This window comes from Chenopodium album, chromosome 14 (genome assembly GCF_948465745.1).
Source record: "Chenopodium album chromosome 14, dcCheAlbu1.1, whole genome shotgun sequence".
In the NCBI taxonomy this organism is placed as follows: domain Eukaryota; kingdom Viridiplantae; phylum Streptophyta; class Magnoliopsida; order Caryophyllales; family Amaranthaceae; genus Chenopodium; species Chenopodium album.
This window is the reverse complement of record NC_137847.1, coordinates 49,234,729-49,256,261: the sequence shown is the minus strand read 5'-3', so window position 1 is coordinate 49,256,261 and position 21,533 is coordinate 49,234,729. Positions and strand designations below refer to the sequence as shown.

Genomic DNA, 21,533 nt, shown 5'->3' with positions numbered 1-21,533 from the left:
GTTTTGATTTTTATATATTCGGAAAGATATGTCATGTCACGTGACATTTGATATTAGAGTCTGATTTTTTTATTTTTTTTATTTTACGAGTCTAGTGTGGGAGGGAAACGATTTTAATACACCTATGTGAGAATTGAGAACACAATTTTTTATACTCTTCTTGCATAAGAGTGTGCCAAAATCAATTTTCTACGAAACGGATTGCTACCTTGAAACATAATGTTAATTATAAAATAAAATAAAATAAAATAATAGATCTGAACTTATTTTTTCTGGTATAAACTTATTAGACTGAATAAGATGAACAAAACATACTCAAATTACTATTGGTTAAGTTGTTAAGAAATGTGACCGTATGTCTATATAGCCGAAATAAATTTGGTGATTTTTTCTAATAATTATTGTCAAAATTATTAAATATGTAGACCTTTTTTCACTATTTATATACGAATTATTAACTTTGACAATAGTTTTTTATTTACGTAATAAAAACTAATTTTATAATAAAATATGTTGCTAGATACATTAGGTATTAATATAAAGTTTCATGATAGTGTTTTTTTTTCTTTTTACTAGTGTTTGATTATATAGAAGTAACATAATGAAGGTCAATCAGTGCATCGATAGATGTATCAACTGACAATGAAGGTCATCCATCAATAAATTAATACTAAAAACAGACACCATGAATGACACATGTGATCGTTAAATTTTTTTCCTCCTAAATGTTTTTTATTTTAATTTTTTTTTTGTCAAAATCTTCCTAAACAATATTATATCATCTAAGATATTTTTTTCCATATTTGGTTAACGTATATCTTCCATTTTTTATATTTCATTTTTATTATACCTTTCATTTCCCCCCCCCCCCATTTTTATTATACCTTTTAATCATCTTAACATCTTCTATTTTTTCCCATTTCTATTATACGATATTTGATATTAGGTAATTTGTATTTTTCGAAAATGATCACATGTAATAATGTTATTACTAAGATGTTTATGACATTATCATTTGCATATTTCTTTGGTGATACTCATTTCATTTTAATTCTAATGAAACATAGTAATAAAATCATTTTGCTAACAAATATATACGTATATTTTATATTTTGAGGAATGTTATATTTTATATTTCATTTTATTACACATGCAAAATAAGAAGGCAATAAACATGTCATAGTTTTATTTTGTCTATGTTATTTTTAATATAACTTTTTTTTTATTTAAATATAGTGAAATTATCGTGCATGACACGGGACCTAATCTAGTAGCGTAGTGATAAATGCACACAATTTGTAATCTTCCTATTTTTTGATTTCATATTTGTAATCATCAAATTAGTTTCATATTTTTTTTTTAATTTCATTGTATTTAAACTAAAATGGTTTAATAAAAAGATAAAGAAGTTAAGTGACTCTTTTTAATCTTCCTAACTCTTCCTTCCTTTTCCTAATATAAGTTTGGATTTTTTTAATAACTTTTTTTTAATAGTTGTATATGTTTTAAATATTAGGCCATATTCACTTCACCTTAAAAAATTATATTTAGTAAAAATAATTTCAATTCAGTAAAATTAATTTCAATTTAGTAAAAATAAGTTCAATTCAGCAAAAATAATTAAGTTCGGTAAAAATAATTTAAGTTCTGTAAAAATTAGTAAACTTAAAAGAAAAAATATAATAGCAATTCAATAAAAATAATTTTCAGTAAACTTAAAGAAGAAATATAATAGCAATTCAATAAAAATAATTTTATTTCATAAAAATAATTTGATTTCAATAAAATTAATTTCAATTCGGTAAAAATAATTTCAGTTCAGCAAAAATAATTTTAGTTCAATAAAAACAATTTCAAGTCAGCTAATATAAGGTGAAATGAACGGGGCCTTAATGGTGTTAATTTTTCCATCAAATTTAATGAATTATTTTTTTACAAGGCAATTTAATGATAATTTGTAAGTATAGAGTTACCTCATAAAGTAGTGAAAAAATTAAGATTACATTATATAATTTCACAACTTTTTAAATACTTGTTGCATTTCTACTTTTTGCACTATTTATTTGTCATACTTTGACTAATGTTTATGATTTATCATAAGAAAAAATATAGTCTTGTGGGTACTTGTTGAAATCGTCTCTCTCTCTCTCTGTGTGTGTGTGTGTGTGTATATATATATATATATATATATATATCAATTGTTAGAATTTATAATGGAGTATAAGTTTTCCCGAAAAAATACAATCAAAGGAAAACCTTTTTTTATGATTAATCTTCCATTAGAGAACGGTTTTCAATAGAAAATGATTAATCCCATTAAAATGAGAGCTGAGAAAAACTATCAGAATTAAGATTTGAACATCCGATTCGATAATTTAGCATATCTGATTCGATAATAATTTCATGATTTTGTATCAAATAACGAATATCCAATTTAAATATCGAAAACTTTGGGTATTATGTTATATTTTATGTTAAAAAAATAAAAATTATATATTTTTTTATATAATTTTTCAAATATCTGGTACATCTTAAATTTTTTGGATATGGGATATCAGAAAATCAAAACATTTCGAATTGGATTTGGATAATGGATATCCCAACTTTTAGAAATCGGATATTTGATCCAAATAAAATCATAGACTATTTAGATTTTTTTTTTTTTTTTTTTTTTTTTTTTTTTTTTTTTTTTTGTTGTTGGTTAGGGATACAACATATAAATTATAGAGTATAATATTGTAATTGATAACTCCCTCTATTTATTTTTATAAGCTAGAGTCAATCAGTCAAATTTGCACAGTTAGCGAGACACAATTTTGACCAATAATATTTTTAATGAGAGATTTGTAAAAATTATGAAAAAATTAATTTAAAAAAGTAGATATTATGACAAATCCAAGAATATATTATATGATCATATTTAGGTATAATATATTGGTAAAAAAAATTAAGTCAACAATGGCATATGAATAGTGAACGATCTTAACTCTAACTTATGAAGTATATTAAAAAATAAATAAAAAATAAATAAAATCGGAGGGAGTATAATTAATGAACAATGAAGTGACTATTAATCAATACTCAATAACTATATACTAAAAGACATATCAGCAATGACACGTGTCATCGCTTGGTTTTTTGTTTTTTTTTTAAAATTATATTTAAAGAAAAAAAATTTATACAAAAATAATTCCCTAATGGTATTCAATATAATTACTAAAAATAAAAAGATTTGACATATCTTTAACACAAATTTCTATATAGCTAAAAAAAAAAAAAATTCTTAACATAATTTTGATTATTTTCTACATCATTTTATACCTAACATATCTTTTGTAATTCAGTATTTTGATCAAAATTTGTCAACTATATTCTTAGATTTTTTTTTGTTTATAAAAACCAATTATAATGATAGTTCAATAATGGATTAATGGTTATTGAAAATTACCGTGCATGGCACGAAAACAAACCTAGTAAGTTTATAATTCTTAGAGCAACTCCAATGGTTATAGCTAGGGACTTGCTTACAATTTTCAAAAGTCTCTAACTATTAGGTTGACTATTGGAGCTAAAAAATACAATTAGATTGACCAAGCTAATTTGCTTGACATGAAAGTTTTCAAAATTATTGGAGATTCAAATAATTAAATTTCTAGAGCTAATTGAGAAAGTCAAGCTTATTTAATTAGCAAGCTAATAGCTAACCATTGAGACACAAAATAATTATAAAGAAAGTTAGTTTGAAATCATATGGCATGACAAGCTCACAATTAGCTTATCATTGAAAAGCTGCTGTTTACACCGACACCATCAACCAAATTCTTAATCAAAGGGCCATACTACTCTACAACACACCCGACAAACCCTACCAAGCACCTCACCACCAGCAACTGCCACGTCACTCACTAAGATTCCATCAGTTACGTGGCAACATCTGATTCAACGTTATTCCATTACCCAAAAAAGAAATGAAGCGCAAATTCTCTCTCCAAAGAATATTTGCGTGAAATTTGGGTTTTTTTGTCTTAACAAAAAAAAAAAAAGTTGAAATTTACACAGCACCCACTTTTTGACTCACCATCACTTTTTTTGTCCAATACTAAATGAATTTTCTTCACTAAGATCTCTCATTTCATAAAATTTGAAGAAATGATTGTATAAATTCAATACAAACCCAATATTATTTTTTTTTTTGATTTTTTTTGGGAGTTAATATAGACGAGAATAATGAAAATGGGTATTATTGAAGAAAATGGGATGGAAAATATGGGATTGAAAAATATAAAGAATAAATATAGAAGAATGGATTCAGATTTGAGTGTAATTTCAGAAAATGAGGCACAAATTTTGAGGAAAAGAAATACCAGAAAATTTGTTATGGCTTCTGCTGTTTTTGCTTCTCTCAATTCTGTTCTACTTGGTTATGGTAATTTTTATTTCCCTTCTTAATTTCTATTTATTCTTTCTTAATTTTTAATTGTTATGTTTATCCCAATTTGTGTTGTTGGTGCACATATACTTCGTAAATCGTAATTTTATTTGTAAAGTTGGTGCACATTCATATTATATTGATGAATCTGATTTTGTGTGCAATTGAATAATGAAGTGTTCAAATAGTTAAACTAATTAAATGCTGAAATAGAATAATGTATTATTTGTTGGTTCTTACCACTTTGGGTTGTACATTGATTCTTTTTGATGTTGAATTAAAAATGCTGTATGGTACATTGGTACGTATTGTAAATTGCAAATGTTTAGTGGGGTAAGGAAAGGTAAAAGAGAGATTTTGGCCATGTAATATATTGAACTTTTCATCACTTAAGACATTTTTAGGGAGTAATGTGATATACGAGTAGATATTTTGATATTTAATGTGTCACATTTGCAATATGATGTACTCGTGTATGATAAATTGATAATTATGCTTGATACGGAGTATGCTACAAAATTGATGGTATGGAGTGATGTACGCTCTTGTTCGTGATATGAGAGTCTGAGATACAAATCTTTACCACTAGACCTTGATTTTTATTTCGGACATTGTATATGAGGATTTGTGCATTTGTCATTTATATTTGTATGCTGACAAAAAGAACTGATGCAATTTTAACTGTTGTTGTCATGCTTCATCTAGAAGTGACTAAGTGAAGTTAATGTTTGCAAATTTTTGTTTCAGATGTTGGGGTGATGAGCGGGGCAGTTATATTCATTCAAGAGGACTTGAAAATATCAGATGTGCAAATAGAAGTCCTCGTCGGAATCCTAAGCATAATTTCGTTATTAGGCAGTTTAGCCGGTGGGAAGACGTCTGACACAATAGGTAGGAAATGGACAATGGCATTAGCAGCCATGATTTTTCAAGTAGGGGCTGGTATAATGGCATTAGCACCAAATTTCGGGGTGTTACTCGCAGGAAGGCTTTTTGCTGGAGTAGGAATTGGCTTTGGTGTCATGATAGCTCCTGTCTACATCGCTGAGATAGCACCAGCAATCACTAGAGGATCGTTAACATCCTTTCCTGAAATCTTTATAAACTTCGGTATTCTTTTGGGTTACATTTCAAATTATGTATTTTCGGGGCTTCCTGCTCATATAAATTGGAGAATAATGCTTGGTGTTGGGATTCTCCCTTCCATTTTCATTGGTGGTGCACTCTTAATCATCCCTGAATCTCCTAGATGGTTGGTAATGCAAAATCGTATTGATGAAGCAAAGGTTGTTCTTCAGAAAACTATTGATAACGAAAAAGAAGTAGAGGAGAAATTAGCATATATACAGCAAGCTGCAGGAACCACAAATGCTGACAAGTATGAAACAAAAGCAGTTTGGCAGGAACTCTTACATCCAACTCCGGCTGTTAGAAAGATGTTAATTGCAGGATGTGGAATTCAGATTTTCCAGCAGATAACGGGTATTGACACCGTTGTATATTACAGCCCTACGATATTCAAAGATGCTGGAATAAGTAGCAACACCGAGCTTCTTGCTGCAACAATGGCAGTCGGGTTTACAAAAACTTTCTCTATCTTGATCGCCATCTTTCTCATTGATCACCTAGGTAGAAAGCCTCTGCTTTATGTGAGCACAGTTGGAATGACTGTCTGTTTGATAGGGCTCAGCCTAAGCTTAGCCTTACTTGGGCATGAGCCAATTGGTATTAGATTGGCTTTGCTGTTTGTTTGTGGAAATGTGGCCTTCTTTTCAGTAGGAATTGGTCCAATTTGCTGGGTTTTGAGTTCAGAAATTTTCCCTCTTAGGCTTCGAGCTCAGGCATCAGGTCTTGGGGCTGTCGGAAGTAGGGTCAGCAGTGGCCTAATCTCGATGTCCTTCCTTTCAGCTGCCCATGCAATCACCGTGGCTGGAACCTTCTTTTTATTTGCTGTAATCTCAGCCTTTTCTGTTGTATTTGTGTACAAGTGCGTGCCTGAAACTAGAGGGAAATCTCTGGAAGAGATCGAGGTGATGTTTGATGATGATAAACTCCCAGGATCAGGTGAAACGGAGCTTGCAGACACCGTGAGTCTTGTGCCTAAAGAACCAAATGGAGCATAGACGAGCACTTACTTGCAGGGACCAGGGACTACAGTGTGTATAGCACAGGATGTGATAAGCTTTGGGGATTTTTTTTTTCCCGAGTTTGGCATCGACTCATGATACGCCTAAAAGGTTGGTTGGTACGAGTCTAAGCAGGTTATACAATTATTCTTTACGGATGATGAGAAGACAGTAGTTTATGCCGCAGCTGCAGACCTGCAGTATGTTATGAATGATAAAGCGGAGTAGGGGTTGCTTCATCAAGTGTGAGTGATATGTAAGTTGCTTTGATGTGGAATTTCCCAAGAAGATTAGAGGATTGGTTTCACGTATCGCACATTCTTTATATGATATGTTATAAATCCTACATTTGTTCGGTTGTTCCTACAAAATTTGAATCAAATCAAAGATCCGATTTGTACTCAATTTGACAATAGATGTCACAAAATATGCAAAATATGATAGTACCAATGCTTGAACTCTAGAAAGATTGTGAAATTTGATCTCCTAAAGTCCTACTACATACTACTTGGTATGTACTATGGCACAGATGTAGGAGCTTCTTTTTAATATCAAGAAAACATAACTCGGGAGTTTACATATGTTACAGTAAGTTTCAACCAATAGTTTCCATAAAACTCAAAAAGAAGACCATGTTCCAACCTCTCATACCTAATGTTGCTAATGAGGTATATTAGAGAGCTAGAAAAATTAATTGTGCTCCAATAATTCATGTTTCGGTATAAACAATATGGACCAAAGAGGGTCCTTAGTCCAATGGGCTGAAGACGGGGTTCGGTCCAATTGACTTTGGGCTGAAGGTTTATTGTACAGCAAAGCACATTAACTAACCAGAGGTTGTACGAGGAACTCCACTACGATGCCTAAGTCAGTTATTTAATACAAGTTGAAAGTACTAAATGTTATGCAAGAGAGTAATTGTTGGAGGCTAATTGTGAATACCTGATTATGGTATAAATTGGACTATTTATACTCATGGGATAGTAATTGTGGATACCTGATTATGGTATAAGTTGAACGCATGGGCTCCTTTAGTAATCTATTCATGGCCTTTGGGCTGATTTGCTTGGACATGACTTATGCATATTGGCTTTAGTGGCCCAATTGAGAAATAAAGTCCCAAATGAAGGATCATTTTAGCACCCAAACAATTCATATGCGGAGTACTCGTGTTAGGTTTGTGATAAAGACATTCACTAATCGGTTTAGCTTCAATATTATAAGTTTAGGAGTCAAATATTGACATGTATATATCAACATTTACTCATTTAGGAATAGTTTATGCGTATGTTAGAGTTTCAACAAAAAGAAGTCTTGTTTCGTGAATCTCAAAAGAAGTCAAGAAGACATACTCTAGCCTCTTACCCCATGTATATGAAATAGAGAGATTATTGAAAAATTAATTGTACTCCACAAATTTCCAATCCATATATATATATGGAGCACATTTATGTTTGGGAAGAAAGATCTCAAAAACAATAAACTTAAAATAAAATTTTCTAAACCCAAAAGCATTGATTCTTTAGCTATGAAATGGACTCTTTACCTCTTAGGTTCAAATATTTGAAAAGTGGCCACCTTTGTGTCATCAACTCCATTAACTAACAATACGAAATATCATTCATTGTTTTAGAGAGACAAATTGGTTTTGAGAGGCAAATCAAGCAGCATAATTGATTCATAACAAATTCTGACCACATCTCACTAACCACGCATTATTTAGTTTTGTTTTTTGTTTTATTATACCGTTGGAATGTAATGTAATATTTCTTAACATTAGAATTGAAGTATATATTTGCCTTATCTACATAAATAAAGCAACTAAATATACGTTTTATTATCGTCATGGGTGGCGCTAGCCGGCAGTGCTAACAAGATTATATTCCTAAGTTTTGGATTATATTTCAATAATATATATGCTCACGTCTCCATCAAATTACTCCATGAATACATGTCTTTAATTAAAAATGGGTACAGTACATTGTAATAAGACGTTACTTTTAATTGAAATTAATTAATAGTATAATTAATTAAAAGACGAAATGAGCTGCCCAAAGGCCAACACCATACCATGCAATTGTACGACCCCTTTTCCACACACAACGTTAATAACTACGACTATAGTACTATTGTATTACTCGTTGTTTTCTTCTGTATTAAATCTCAAAATTCTTGTGTTTTACCTAGTGGAACTTATACTTTCAACGGATGCATCTTCATATTTTATATGACCATATGCTAGCATTTCATCACCAAAATAGTTTTATTGTAATGTTTTACTTTATCTGCAAAAATCACATCAAAAATAAATAAAATGAGGAATATATGGTACAATGCCTATTCAAATTCGTCCTTTTTAATAATTTTGAAAACTTAAAACAAAAAAATAGTTTGTGTTTTTGTTGTCATTTTTTAATATCTATATGATTATCATAGGTGTGACAAATTTTAATTTTATCATTCAATTATTATCATATACTTTTGTTGAAAAATAAACCTCTCAAGTGTCACCACATGTAAGTGTCCCACATTGGTTGAAAAAGAGAGAGTTAAACACTTTATAAGGCTAAGGGGCTACTCCTCCTATTGCCATATGATTTTGGGATGGAACCTCCTTTGATCTTGTGAAGTGAACTCTCTCTCTTGGTTTGCGGGTGCGGCCCAGACCCGCGTTTAACAACTTCATTTTATGTAACTTGTAGTACAATACTTTCAAAATAAGCTAAATAAAAATTCAATGTCATAAACCAATATCTCACATTCTTATTTTTACTATGCCTTTGTCCTCTTCAAATTGTTTAAGGTGTTTTGATTTGAAGTTTTTCAGTTCTAATATGGCTTGGCCTTGTTTATTTGTTATGGTCTAGCATAATTTGAATTATCCTAGCCGCCTGGTTTGGTCAAGTTTAATTTTTAACTTTGACTAGACTAAGTTCTTTATAATATTGTCGTCTCATTTGTTCTGATATGATTTAAACAAGAATAAGTAACAGGGATAAGATGAAGAGAACATAACCTATGTCATACTATTATTCATATAAGGGAAAATAAGATTTCTGATCGTTTGACCTTTTGTTTTAATGATAACTTTACCATACTAGGGTGGCCAATTTTAATGATAATTTTACCATAGCTAACAATGTTGAGGAAGCTCTTTCGATTTGGTCTTACATAACAACTTTATTTGTTAGTAGCATTAATGAGGAAAAATTTGCTAAAAAATATTTTTAGGGGTATAAATGTCTACTCACTATTTTTAAGAGCTTAAAAAAAGAGCTAATTACCATTAATGGAGGTAATTAAGTAAATAAACATTTTAGAAGTTTTTTGTTTTTCAAAGCAACATTTTAAAAGTTATAATTGTCCAAATACTATTTATAAGAGTTATCTCATACTTTTTAAAAGGTAGGGATAAACATTTCGAATCCTATTAATGCGATTAGTTTGATCACAAGAAATATAGGAAAGGATCTTCCCTTAGGAGTTAGGAGTAGAGCTAGCTTGAGGCGCCAAACCGCCCAATTAGTAGGCAACAAGCTTCTTACTTTGTTGGCCTGTTGTATTTTTGTGTTACTCAAAAAAGTAAAATGGGTGTGATGACTTAGGTGTTGTTTTCTTTGTCATTGATACGTAGTATTAGTAATATGTACAACGTAGTATAGCTTTCAATCAAGTAAATTAAGTGTTTTTATTATTTAATAAAAATACAAACGCGAATGCAAGCATAAAGATAATTTCTTATTAACAAAATAAGTTTGAATCTCTAGAATTCATTGTCAATTAATAAAAATAAGTTTAAAGTAGTTTCAGTAATTTAAACTTGTTTCATATGAAGTGTGAGGTAAGGAGAACAAATCTAATGGGAAAAAGATTGTGAAGAATAATCTCAAATAGTACTAACATGGTAAGCATTATTGATGTAATGTCGAATTACTCTTAGGATTAGATAAGACCAATTAATTAAAATACACTATATCTACTTAGCATGAAGATGAAATTCCAATTAAACTCCAACAATAATGCATAATGAAAATGATTTGAAACCATTGTTGCAATTTGCAAGCCACCATATTGACACGCTATGTTGACAACATTGCCATAAAGATACTATATGTTCCAAAATCTTCAACTAAACATAGCAAGTATTGAAAAAAAAAATCACAGGAAAAGATGCTCAATGTCTAAACTTTATTTTCAATATTCTTTTCCAACTTTTTTAAAGAAAAAAAAAAAATTAAAACTATTAAATTACAACTAATGTTTAAGTTACAAAGGATTTTAAATCCCAAAAGTTACAAAATAGCATGACTTATGAATTAGACGAATCATGGAAGTTTTCATCATCTGATAAGTTACCACATTACTTCATATTTGATAGCAATTGCATGATCAAATAGTTATTGATACAAGCATCCAATATTACCTCCTTTGTACCATTCTTAAGAGATTGTTCTTGACAAATTGCAAAAAACACAAGATTTCTTCATCAATTGACTGATTATACTCCCATCTTCAACCTTAATCTCTCTACTTTGCCTATTCCACAAGTGAATCGCATAACTATCTTTTTCAATTTGATCAATCTTATCATCCAGCCACTTCTGATGAAGTTCATCCACGGGCTTTTGAAAGAGGTCACCAACCTTACCCCATCCCACAACGTAAAACGCAGACGGGGGCAAAACCGTAAATTCACTCACACCGCCTTTCGTGCTACTATTGGTTACCCTCTCCACAACCCTTGAAACAAGGTAAGGACCATTATGCCCCCACTTATTCCCATTGAAAGTAAGTGCAAATTCCACAATAAACTTGATCAAAAGAGTGTGTTTCTTATCAAATATCATCAAAGCATTGTTCAATCTACTCCAATTTTTCGTCTTTGGATCGACGGTTTGTGCTCCGATCACATTCCTTAGAGTGTCTAATCTCTTTATAACAATGAAATCGGTGTCCATATACACTCCACCATACTTATAAAGCAGAGCAAGTCTAAGCAAATTCGAAAGATTTTGGCCTAATGAAATTTCTCCTGGCTTAATATTCCCTTTTTCTAGCTGTTGATACCAAATGGCAGCCATTGTATTCTTGAATATGAACTTAAAATCGGGCGAAACTGCCAATACCTTGTAATTCAACCTTACAAAGGGTTCTAAAATTTGTGATCCTCTGTTTGAGTCCATTGAATTTGACACTATGATCAAACAAGCATTTGGGTGAAACTTGAAGAGGCTCTCAATGGTGAACTTTTCACGGTCTCCAAAAGACTTAATCGACGATATCCATGTCATAAACACCCGAAACTTGCACGAATTCTCATCGAAAAACCGCCTCACTCGCTTTGAAAATGATCTCATTTCATGAAGAGGCTCTTGAGAAGGAGGTTTGATCACTTGTCTAACTCTTCGGATCATTTTAGGACTTAAGTGGGTGAATTTAGGAGAATTATGGGAAGATTTGACATGGGTTTTCGTCGAAAACGTAGGAAAACTCTCATCATTCATTGCAAAATTAGCTCTTGATGAGGATAATTGAGAAATGGGCATATTTTTCTCTGTTTCTTTAACATTTTCCATTGAAAAAATTGGGATAAAATAGAATATAGTGAAGGAATTATACCCAAGAATTAAAAGAAGAACGATGGCGAAAATTGACGTAGGGAAGCAAAGATTAATTGGTTTTTTAGGAAGATTTTTAGAAAAAAGAGATTGAAGTTTAGAGAAATCATCATTCCTAGTACAATGAGTAGGTGGTTTATCCATGGTTTTTGTGTGCTATTTTTTTCAAGTTTTTGGTTAAATAAAAATAAATGGGTGTTTAAAAGATTTAATAAGAGAATTTGAAGGGTGTAAAAATGATGATTTTAGTGTATTTCATAAGTAGGCGCGCAAAAGATGTTTATAGTAAGTGTGAAATTAAAGAATTATTGGATTAGGATTAAGCTAACTTAGAAACTATGAGACGCAAGGCTCATGCCATAATTTTATTTGGAAATATTCTTATATCACAATCAAAATATTTAATTAAATAATTTATTTAGTAGGGTAATGAAAATTTATTATCTTATACCAAAGTTGACTTAATACAATTAATTGAATTGATCGTGATCTTGACTTATCTATTATTTTAATGACCATATATGACTATATCATTTCAAATAATAAGGCATCAACTTCTTTAAAATAAAAAAAAATAAGGTATCATCTAATTAAGCAAGCATAGGTGGCTTCATAATTCAATTTGTTCTGACATAGGAGAATTTTCAATCAGGTGGTTTGATCTATTGATTAATTATTTGTACAATAGTTTATTTCAATAATTACACGAGGTATCTTGAAATCATCATAAGGAAGTAGTAGTATTATGTATGTCCTAATTGCCGATTAACTTAGGTGTATTCGCTGTTGACATATTTTTATATCTAACTTGTGTTTTTCTAAGGTGAAGTGAGCGGACTTACAATTATAAATTTTTCACTACAAATAACCAAATGTTTAAGTAAATCTCATACAAAATGGTATATATATGGAAAGGCCGAATTCTAATGAGAAATACTAGTTTAAGGTAATTCCTACCTCTACTATGTCGATTTGTTATACATGAAAAGATATTCTTGTAACATTTCCATCTATTCAACATGTGCAATAATATTAGAAAATTTGTTTAAAAATAAGAAATGTAGTTGAAATAGTGATGACATACCATATATTTTGAATTTGTGATGACACACACCTAAGCTTTATGAAAGACATTATATTTAATTTCAAAAAAGAAAATGTTTCCATTTAATTTTATTAGTCCAAGCAATAATGAAAACAATACAATACTACTCTGTACGGAGTATTTTTTTTTTTTTTTTTTTATATTTAATTTCAAAAAAGAAAATGTTTCCATTTAATTTTATTAGTCCAAGCAATAATGAAAACAATACAATACTACTCCGTACGGAGTATTTTTATATTTTTTTTATTTTTTTATATTTAATTTCAAAAAAGAAAATGTTTCCATTTAATTTTATTAGTCCAAGCAATAATGAAAACAATACAATACTACTCTGTACGGAGTACCTTTTTTTTTTTTTTCTCGGGTGGGATGATATTGTGACTAGTCGTTAAAACATTAATCCCATAAACGCCAACTAATATAAATTGACAGATTGCCCAACAATTTCTATCAATTTATGTAATTAAAATTAATAAGGGAAAAAAATCCTATCCCCATCATTATATTTATGTAATTAAATTAAAAAATCATCGATTTAATTGTTGGATATTTCAAACCAATCATAGAGTGACATGAGCTTGACCCTTTGCCTTTCCAACTTGTTTGTTTTAGGCATGCATGATTTGACTTCTGCTTAGCTTATTCGAGCTCCAAGTTTGGGGAGACATTGAGTGACAATAGATTAATTTGGCTTGTCCGAGGTTAACATAAGGATCGGTACTTCAATCTATGGGCAGGTAATAAGAATCGATACTAAAATCTCTTGGAATTGGGAGGAGAGTTCAAACCACTTGAGCTATACCTCACTATTTTTTTTTTTTCCATAATTTTATACGGATATGCTAGTAGTATTTAAGTTTTGCAACTATGGTTTCATCATCAAGCAATGTTGAAGATTGGCAGGGTTATTAGAGTAGATGAAAAATTCTATGAAATTCCTGATTTCGTTCCAGCAGAACGTTGTTCACAGTAAGAGGATATATCCACTGCAAGTTTCATTCACCTTTTCGCTGCGTAAAATAATGCAGGCTATGCATCCTTCAGTAGACAGGCAGTGAGGCAGACAGAGAGTTCGGTTGGTGAAGTTTAAAGGAGCTCTAACTTGTTATGGAACTAAGGCTGAAAATCATGTTTAGCATCCCTGATTCACTACACATCTTTATATATATTCTATTATAGTTTACTGTACTTAAACGAAAGCCACCAAAGCAGGTTTTCCTCTTCAAATTCCCTTCAGAACGCGCTAACTCTGGTGTATGTTCATATAGTAGGTTAGAATTTTTCTCCAAAAGTAATGGCCCTTTTTGTGCGCTTTGTACCCAGTCACACACAAGAAAACTCTACTCCTAGGTTGACATTTGTAACAGAAGTGCGTAGCTGTTTAGCACACTGCAACGTTTGTTTTTCCTGTGTTTCGAGAAATATAGCCATGTAAAGTCCAGGGCTGATAAACATTTTGTTCATTTTCTTAATTCCATAGTCAAACCTGAGGGATGATAGATGCATTTCGAAAGGGATGCTATGGAATTGCTGTGACTTCATAGGGGGGCATTTTTGAGTGAAAAAGGGTTGAGCTCACTCGCGGGTATATATTGCTTATACAACCTCCATTCAAGTCATGGACATAGAGCTTTGAGTTTTTCTTCTTCCTAGGTACTTCGTATTTCTTTCCTGCATTGCACCAAGGGAAAAATGTTGTCATAGCAAATTAACAGCATTGTTGCATAGGTGAACTGGGAAGCATCTTCATTAATAGTCTTCAAGAAATCCATGACCCTGTAAGGCTGAAACAGAACGCCAATCGATTCATTAATTAAAGCAAAGATATAAGAAGTAAACGAATAGTATAAAATAGTACTAAAAACTTCATGCTGAATAGTCATTCTACGAGTTTTCAACTAATAAACTATGAAACAAGCAAGCGAAAAGTTGTTGAAAAACAAGCTAGGAATGAGGATGAATACCACAAGAAGTAATACCACTATAACCCGAATTGTATTCATCTCAGTTAATACACGAGTTCACGAGAGACATTATAGGCTTGGAGCACTACAGAAATATGAGTATGAGGTTATTAGATCATAATGGAAAATAAATAGTGTGTGTGGATTCTAATGTTACAAACTTACAATAGTTGGACAACCCATCAATCAACCCATCTGGGATTCTTTCCTGGGTGTAAACCAAATGTCCAACATAAACAGATACTAAGCAAACACTAATTCATAGCAGACCTCTTCGCCTTTTGTAATCACTCACTGACAGAGTCAATGCATGTCTACGACCATCATTCTCTGGGACTTGAAGTCCCATTGTTGCCTCAAGCCTTTGCTTCCTAGCCATAAATCCTGATAAAACACCCTGAGCTCCTCCAAACCTCTGCAGTGTATTCAATGAGATTGGTAGGTCGAAGTTGTGAAGCATATTATATTCTGTCCCTTGGTCCACAGGGGCCATCGTATCCACCAACTTTCCAGCATCAGCGGCAGCCTCTAAGGCTGCTACTGTGGCAACAACTCCAGACTTCTCTCCTCCCTTGATCTCAGCACTTTCTTCAGCTCCACCAGTTGCCTTGTTCTTATCACCTGCAGAATAATAATTAATAGACCTAGTCCACCTCCTAGAGAAGGGATCATAACCAGCTTCTCCCGATTTGAGGTTAGCATTCATTGGCTTCACTTCTGATGCATTCTTGAAGTTTTCAACTCTATTCTTTCTATTCATCTCTGACAGTCTGTGCGCCTTGGAATTTTTATTATCCTGTGCTAGCCGAACAGCTGCCAGTTCTTCTAACCTAGTCTTAATTTTCGCCACCTGAGCTTCATCATTCCTGTATTGAGCTGCTTCCATTTCTCTTCTCAGCCTTTCCTTCTCAGCTGCAATGTTCAAGGGCCTTGTTGCAGCAGATTTTTTCTCCTGTAACATATGCTTCACAGTTTCTGCAGAGTAAACAAAAGAGTTTGTTTTTTCGATTTCTTCCTTCTTTTCTGAAACTTCTTGCCTAGTGGGCATCCTTCCACTGCTGCGCTCCACCTCTTTCTTCCACTGGATGTACTCTTCTTCAAGAGGAGGAGAGTCAGAAACTCGAGCCATCTGCCACCTAGCAGCAGAACTTTCACTACCCCACACACAATTCAAGTACTTGTAAGTCATCTTGTTTTCAAGCTTATATTGCTTATCAGGGTCTGAAGCATCTACATTCCGGACAATGCATAACCTGTAGATGCTCTGCCCAGACTTCATACCAATGCCCACTCTTACGAAACAACCTACTATCAATTCTTCAAAGAAAGGCTCCATGAACCATTTTGCTAACTTTGACCTCCTAATAGTAATTCCTTTGATGTCTTCATACGTGGGGATGTTTGACTTGGGCTTAGACATCTCATCATCACTATCATCTAATCTTCCGCCCCTTTTCGATCTCCCATCTTCACTCTGAGAATCACTTTCACTGTCACTCTGGCTTGAGCTGCTCAGACCAGCAGAGGTATAAGCTTTTCTTTTGACAGGTGAGTAACCCCGGGACCCTGAACGATCTCTGGCTGCATCATTTCCCTGTTGCCTCATCCGCTTTGCTCGCAACTCATTCAAAGCTTCAGCCTTATCGCCCTTATGAGCTGCTCGGTCAGCAGACCTTGCAGATGTGCGTACCCCACGAGAGGAAGCTAAAGGAGGAGTACTTTCTCTCTTAGGTTGAGGCTTACTGTCATTCTTCCACCTTGATTTAACTCTTTCATGCAACTTCTTATCATCTAGCTTCGTTGCTCGATCAGATAAGATCAACTCTCTCTCAAGCTCAGTCAATTGAGCAAGCTGTTGTCTGTCATCCTCGTCCTTGTAGAGATCACTTCCAACATCCGAATCATCCCCACTTCCACCCCCACCCCCACCCCCACGACCAGAACCTTCTCCGCCCTCCTCATCATCCTGACTGCCCTGATCATCATCTCTGTCTTTACCCCTCTTTTTCAATGGGACTTGGGGTCCATTGGACTTCCTTCCTCCATAACCCCGATTGTCATCCGAATCCTCATCCTTGGAGTCACTGCCATCATCTGAATAGGCATTTTCACGTCGCCTTCTTGATGAAAGAGCCGAGTGCCTGCTTCTACCTGATCCTCCAGTTCTTCCAGCTGCCTCTAGGAGCAAGTTTTCCAAGTCTGCCATAATCTGCTGCTCCTCTATTCGTTATGCTAACCCCTGATTAAATACAGTATCTAGGAATTAGCTTATTTAACACTGAAGAAAAACTGCAAGTTCAATATAATTCATACATACTACTACAATATACTTATATAACACCCAATTTTTCTCCAAATATTTGTTAAAACATTAGCATACCAATCTAAAAACCTGTGTATATTCATACATGACATGAACAGCGAAAAGAGATTAAGTAAATATACACAGAATTTTAACTACAAATCGAAAATTCAAGACTGTAACAGATTCATACAAATGCATAACCTATAAAAAAAAATTGAAAATTACTCCTACCTCTAAATTAGTAGTGAAACAGCAAAATTTTCGTTACAAACTAGAGCAGCGCAACACATAATGTTCATAACTAACTTACTCCACTACTAGCTCCAGCTAGTACGAACTCGAACATTAATTACACTGATCGACTCAAGACTCCATTGTTTTACCATTTTCGACGAAAAAATAATAATAATCTAACGTCATTAGCTGTGAGCTACCAATTTGAATTGATTTTCGATCACATCATATCCAAATTCATCAATTTTTCATAAAAATTAAATCGAATCTGCAGACAATCATGATTCTCTACAACTAAAATCAAGTAAAAAAATCCCAAAAAAATCGAATTTTAAGAATTGTGCATATCAGTAGCTAATCAAACAATAGCAATTCTCAAAATCTTAACCAGATCTTCACTCAGAAAGTAAAATCACCCAACGATCCGATCCCAAAATTTGAACTTCAATTCAAAATCACAACTCAGACAATCAAATTCAGCTCAAATTTCAGCCGAATTCTGAAATTTAAAAAAATCAATCAAAATGAACTTTTACCAGAAAAATAAAAATGAAAATTTTGAGAAGCAAGATGTTGCGCGATCGCATTGGAGTTGATACTTGCTGCTATACTTCACTGTTCACCATTTTTTCTCTCTCTATAATTTGAGCTGCGTTTTTTCTCTCTCCTCAGTTTACTTATCTTTTTTTTTTCTTTTTTTTTTTTGAAGCAATGGAGCGAATAATACGGTTGATTGATCTTGTCTTTATTTTAATTTATCTTTAATTTTGGAAGAAAGATTTTGAAATAAAGTCGTCACGCAGTGTTTTATTACTGGGTGCTGTAATAAATTTTGCAGATCTCCGGCGGAAAGTTAACTGCCCAATGGAGGGAAAATCTTACGCCTTTGAATTTACCACTTCACCCTTCTAAGATGCCACTCGTTAAGCCAAACTGTGGCCGTGGCACGACACAACCCAACACAAAAAGACATAGCATTGTCAGTAGGGGGGTTCAAAAATTGGTCCGAACCGAAAAAATGACCCGGACCGGATCGGATCGAATTAACCATTTCGATCTCTAGGTCTAAAAATTTATTTTTCCAGCCTTCGGTCCGGTCCGGTCCAAAATCCCATAAAAATCGATCTTGGACCGAATCAATATTTTTTCCTTAAATTTACGCATAAAATCTTAGATAATGGTTAACATTATTTTTAATAACCTTTTAAAATTTTAATTATATGAGCTTTTTTGTAGTACTTACTATACAAAAAAGACGCTAAAATACAGTTTTTCCTATAATTTTTTCGAGTTTTCCATATTATTATTAAAAATTTTAGCATTTTTTTAAAAACAATTCTAAAATTGGTCCAAAGCGGTCCGCTCCGAGTTTTGGACCAACTTTTTCGGTCTAGTCCGGATTCGGTCCTAACTTCACCGGTCTGATCTTCGGTTCTTGAAATTAAAATTTTCAGTCTTCGGTTCTAGTCCGGGTCAGTTTAGTTCGGTCCGGTCTTGGACCAATGAACAACCCTAATTGTTAGGCCCTGTTCACTTCTCCTTCAAAAAATAATATTCAGTAAAAATAATTTCAGTATAGTAAAATTAATTTTAGTTAAGTAAAAATATGTTCAGTACAGCAAAAATAATTTTAGTTCAATATAAATAAGTTTAGTTCAGCAAAAATGATTTCACTTCAGTAAAAATCAGTAAACTTAAAGAAGAAATATAATAGAAAATCAGTAAAAATAATTTCAGTTTAGTAAAATTAATTTAAGTTCAGTAAAAATATTTTAAGTTCTGTAAAAATATTTTAAGTTCAGTAAAAATAATTTCAGTTCAGTAAAAATAAGTTGAAGTGAACGGCGCTTAACTCGATTAGGACTTGTGGTTTTATTAAATTATATTCGAGTAGCATTGTTACTCGATTAGTATTTGTTGTTTTACTAAATTATACTAGGGGTGACAAATAGGTCGGGTTCAGGTCGACCTGTTTATATAAACAAGTCAGCACCCTAAACCTGAACCCAACCTGTTTAGATAAACAAGTCAGATTTTCGAACCTGACCCGACCTGTTTATAAACGGGTTGACCTGAACCTGACCTATTTAACCTGAATTTTTAAGATTTTTTACACAATTTATTAAGTTATATATATATATATATATATATATATATATATATATATATATATATGTTTAACTAATCCAAATTAATGCTTACACTAGTTGAAAACACATCCAGTAAACATTATACTATTACAAATTATATATTAATAAGTACATTTTTGCAACAGAATTTACATCTATTCTTCTCCATTTTTCCAAAAAACTTTTATAGTAGTCTTTTTCATTAATTCCTTCTTTCATGGTTGATTTCCTGCAAGTGAAAACAAATTCAAACGCATAAGAAATTAACAAAACAATTAAATTGCAGAAAATAAACTTGAAAAAAATAGAGAAATTAAATCTGTAGAAAAGTAAAAACAAACACATGCATAAATGTTAAGAAGTAACATATCAACATTATTAGATTAAAATTTAAAAGGCCGAAAAAAAGAAGAAAAAAAACCCGAAAACACAACAAATAGAATACTTAAACAAAATCAGGCTAATTATTCAATCTGATAAACTTAAAAGGAACATAAATAAATAATCTTGACATTCAATAGAGCAATATAAAGTCATAAACAATCTAAAACAAACGCATGCATTGAATTGGAGATATAATAGAGAATTATAAATACATAATCAAAATAAAAAAAACAAAGAGATTAAGTAAAGATAATGAAATTCACAAGTAAATTACCTTAAGATGAAAATTGACGAGTTTAAATCAGCAATTTTAGTGGAAAAAATTGAAAATAAGAGAGAGGAGAGAGAAAGAGAATGAGTGAGAAAAATCATAAAATGAGAAATGAGGGTTGAAAACGGCGTGTGATCTATGAGGTAGGTAAGAGGAATTTTAGGGTTTTAGCAGTTAGATTTAGATACTTTGGCTTGGCCCATATTTAAAAATAAATTAGGGTTTAAATTAATCAAGTTATACGGGTTGGCTTTGGGTTCACCCGACCTGAAACTGACCCAATTAATTAAATGGGTTTAGACGGGTTGGTTTCGAGTTGGGATTTCCAACCTGAACCCGACCTGTTTAACTTCAGGTCGGGTTCGGGTTGACCCAATTACATAAACGGGTTGAAAATCTCACTCAAAACCCATTTATTTCGTGTTGGGTTCGAGTCAGGTTGGGTCAGCTTTTGCCAGCCCTAAATTATACCACTCGTACTACTTTATTTTGTTTTTTTTTTTTTAAAATACACAAGTTAACATTCAAAACTAGACTACATCATATTTCAAAATATATATATATAATTCCAAATACCAAAAGTCATTTTTAACCAAGTTAGTACTCTCAGTGTCCCTTAATTATATATCTATTTCTTTCATTTATTACTCACATAAATAAGAGAAATAGACATATAATTAAGGCACGGAGGGAGTACTCCGTATTTAAAAAAAAAAAAATTGTAAAATCGCTTACGTTAGTAGTATAAGTGGTTTTACCTTGTAAATAGATTTGTAATTCGCATATAGTACCAGTGTACTGAGGTCTAGTTTATTACTTTCTCCAATTTCTCTTAAAATTCCGCGTATGGAGAAATAAAGCAAGTATTTAAAAACGGACAAAGTACTTTATTTACTCATTGTATTTCAGTATTTAAATAGCTGTAAGAAGAAAGCAAAAGAGTGTAGGTTAGTTGGAGTTCAAAGTCA

General features: G+C 32.2%; 2 protein-coding genes and 1 pseudogene across 3 annotated transcripts; 1 reads left to right on the top strand and 2 right to left on the bottom strand.

The window, feature by feature from the left end:
* The first annotated feature begins 4,023 nt into the window (after nucleotides 1–4,023).
* LOC145579433 (putative polyol transporter 4) lies at nucleotides 4,024–6,975 on the top strand. The gene is made up of 2 exons (XM_081636682.1): nucleotides 4,024–4,426; nucleotides 5,177–6,975. Exons 1-2 carry the CDS (start codon nucleotides 4,228–4,230, stop codon nucleotides 6,550–6,552), a joined length of 1,575 nt encoding a protein of 524 aa, XP_081492808.1. The 5' UTR covers nucleotides 4,024–4,227; the 3' UTR covers nucleotides 6,553–6,975.
* A 3,554-nt stretch (nucleotides 6,976–10,529) lies between these two features.
* Nucleotides 10,530–11,996, bottom strand: LOC145579432 (uncharacterized). Its single transcript, XM_081636681.1, has one exon. The coding sequence runs from the start codon at nucleotides 11,967–11,969 to the stop codon at nucleotides 10,995–10,997; it is 975 nt and encodes a 324-aa protein (XP_081492807.1). The 5' UTR covers nucleotides 11,970–11,996; the 3' UTR covers nucleotides 10,530–10,994.
* A 3,157-nt stretch (nucleotides 11,997–15,153) lies between these two features.
* Nucleotides 15,154–18,507, bottom strand: LOC145577417 (protein RTF1 homolog pseudogene; annotated as a pseudogene). The gene is made up of 2 exons (XR_014098789.1): nucleotides 18,318–18,507; nucleotides 15,154–17,481 (listed from the first exon to the last, which is right to left on the bottom strand). The product of XR_014098789.1 is annotated as a protein RTF1 homolog pseudogene (transcript).
* Between the last annotated feature and the right edge of the window lie 3,026 nt (nucleotides 18,508–21,533).

Excerpts from the sequence above, each read along its gene's own strand:
- LOC145579432 (XM_081636681.1), bottom strand. The coding sequence starts at position 11,969 with ATGATCCGAAGAGTTAGACAAGTGATCAAACCTCCTTCTCAAGAGCCT.
- LOC145579433 (XM_081636682.1), top strand. The coding sequence starts at position 4,228 with ATGAAAATGGGTATTATTGAAGAAAATGGGATGGAAAATATGGGATTG. Across the intron at positions 4,427-5,176 it reads TTCTGTTCTACTTGGTTATG|ATGTTGGGGTGATGAGCGGG; the intron begins GTAATTTTTATT and ends TTTTTGTTTCAG.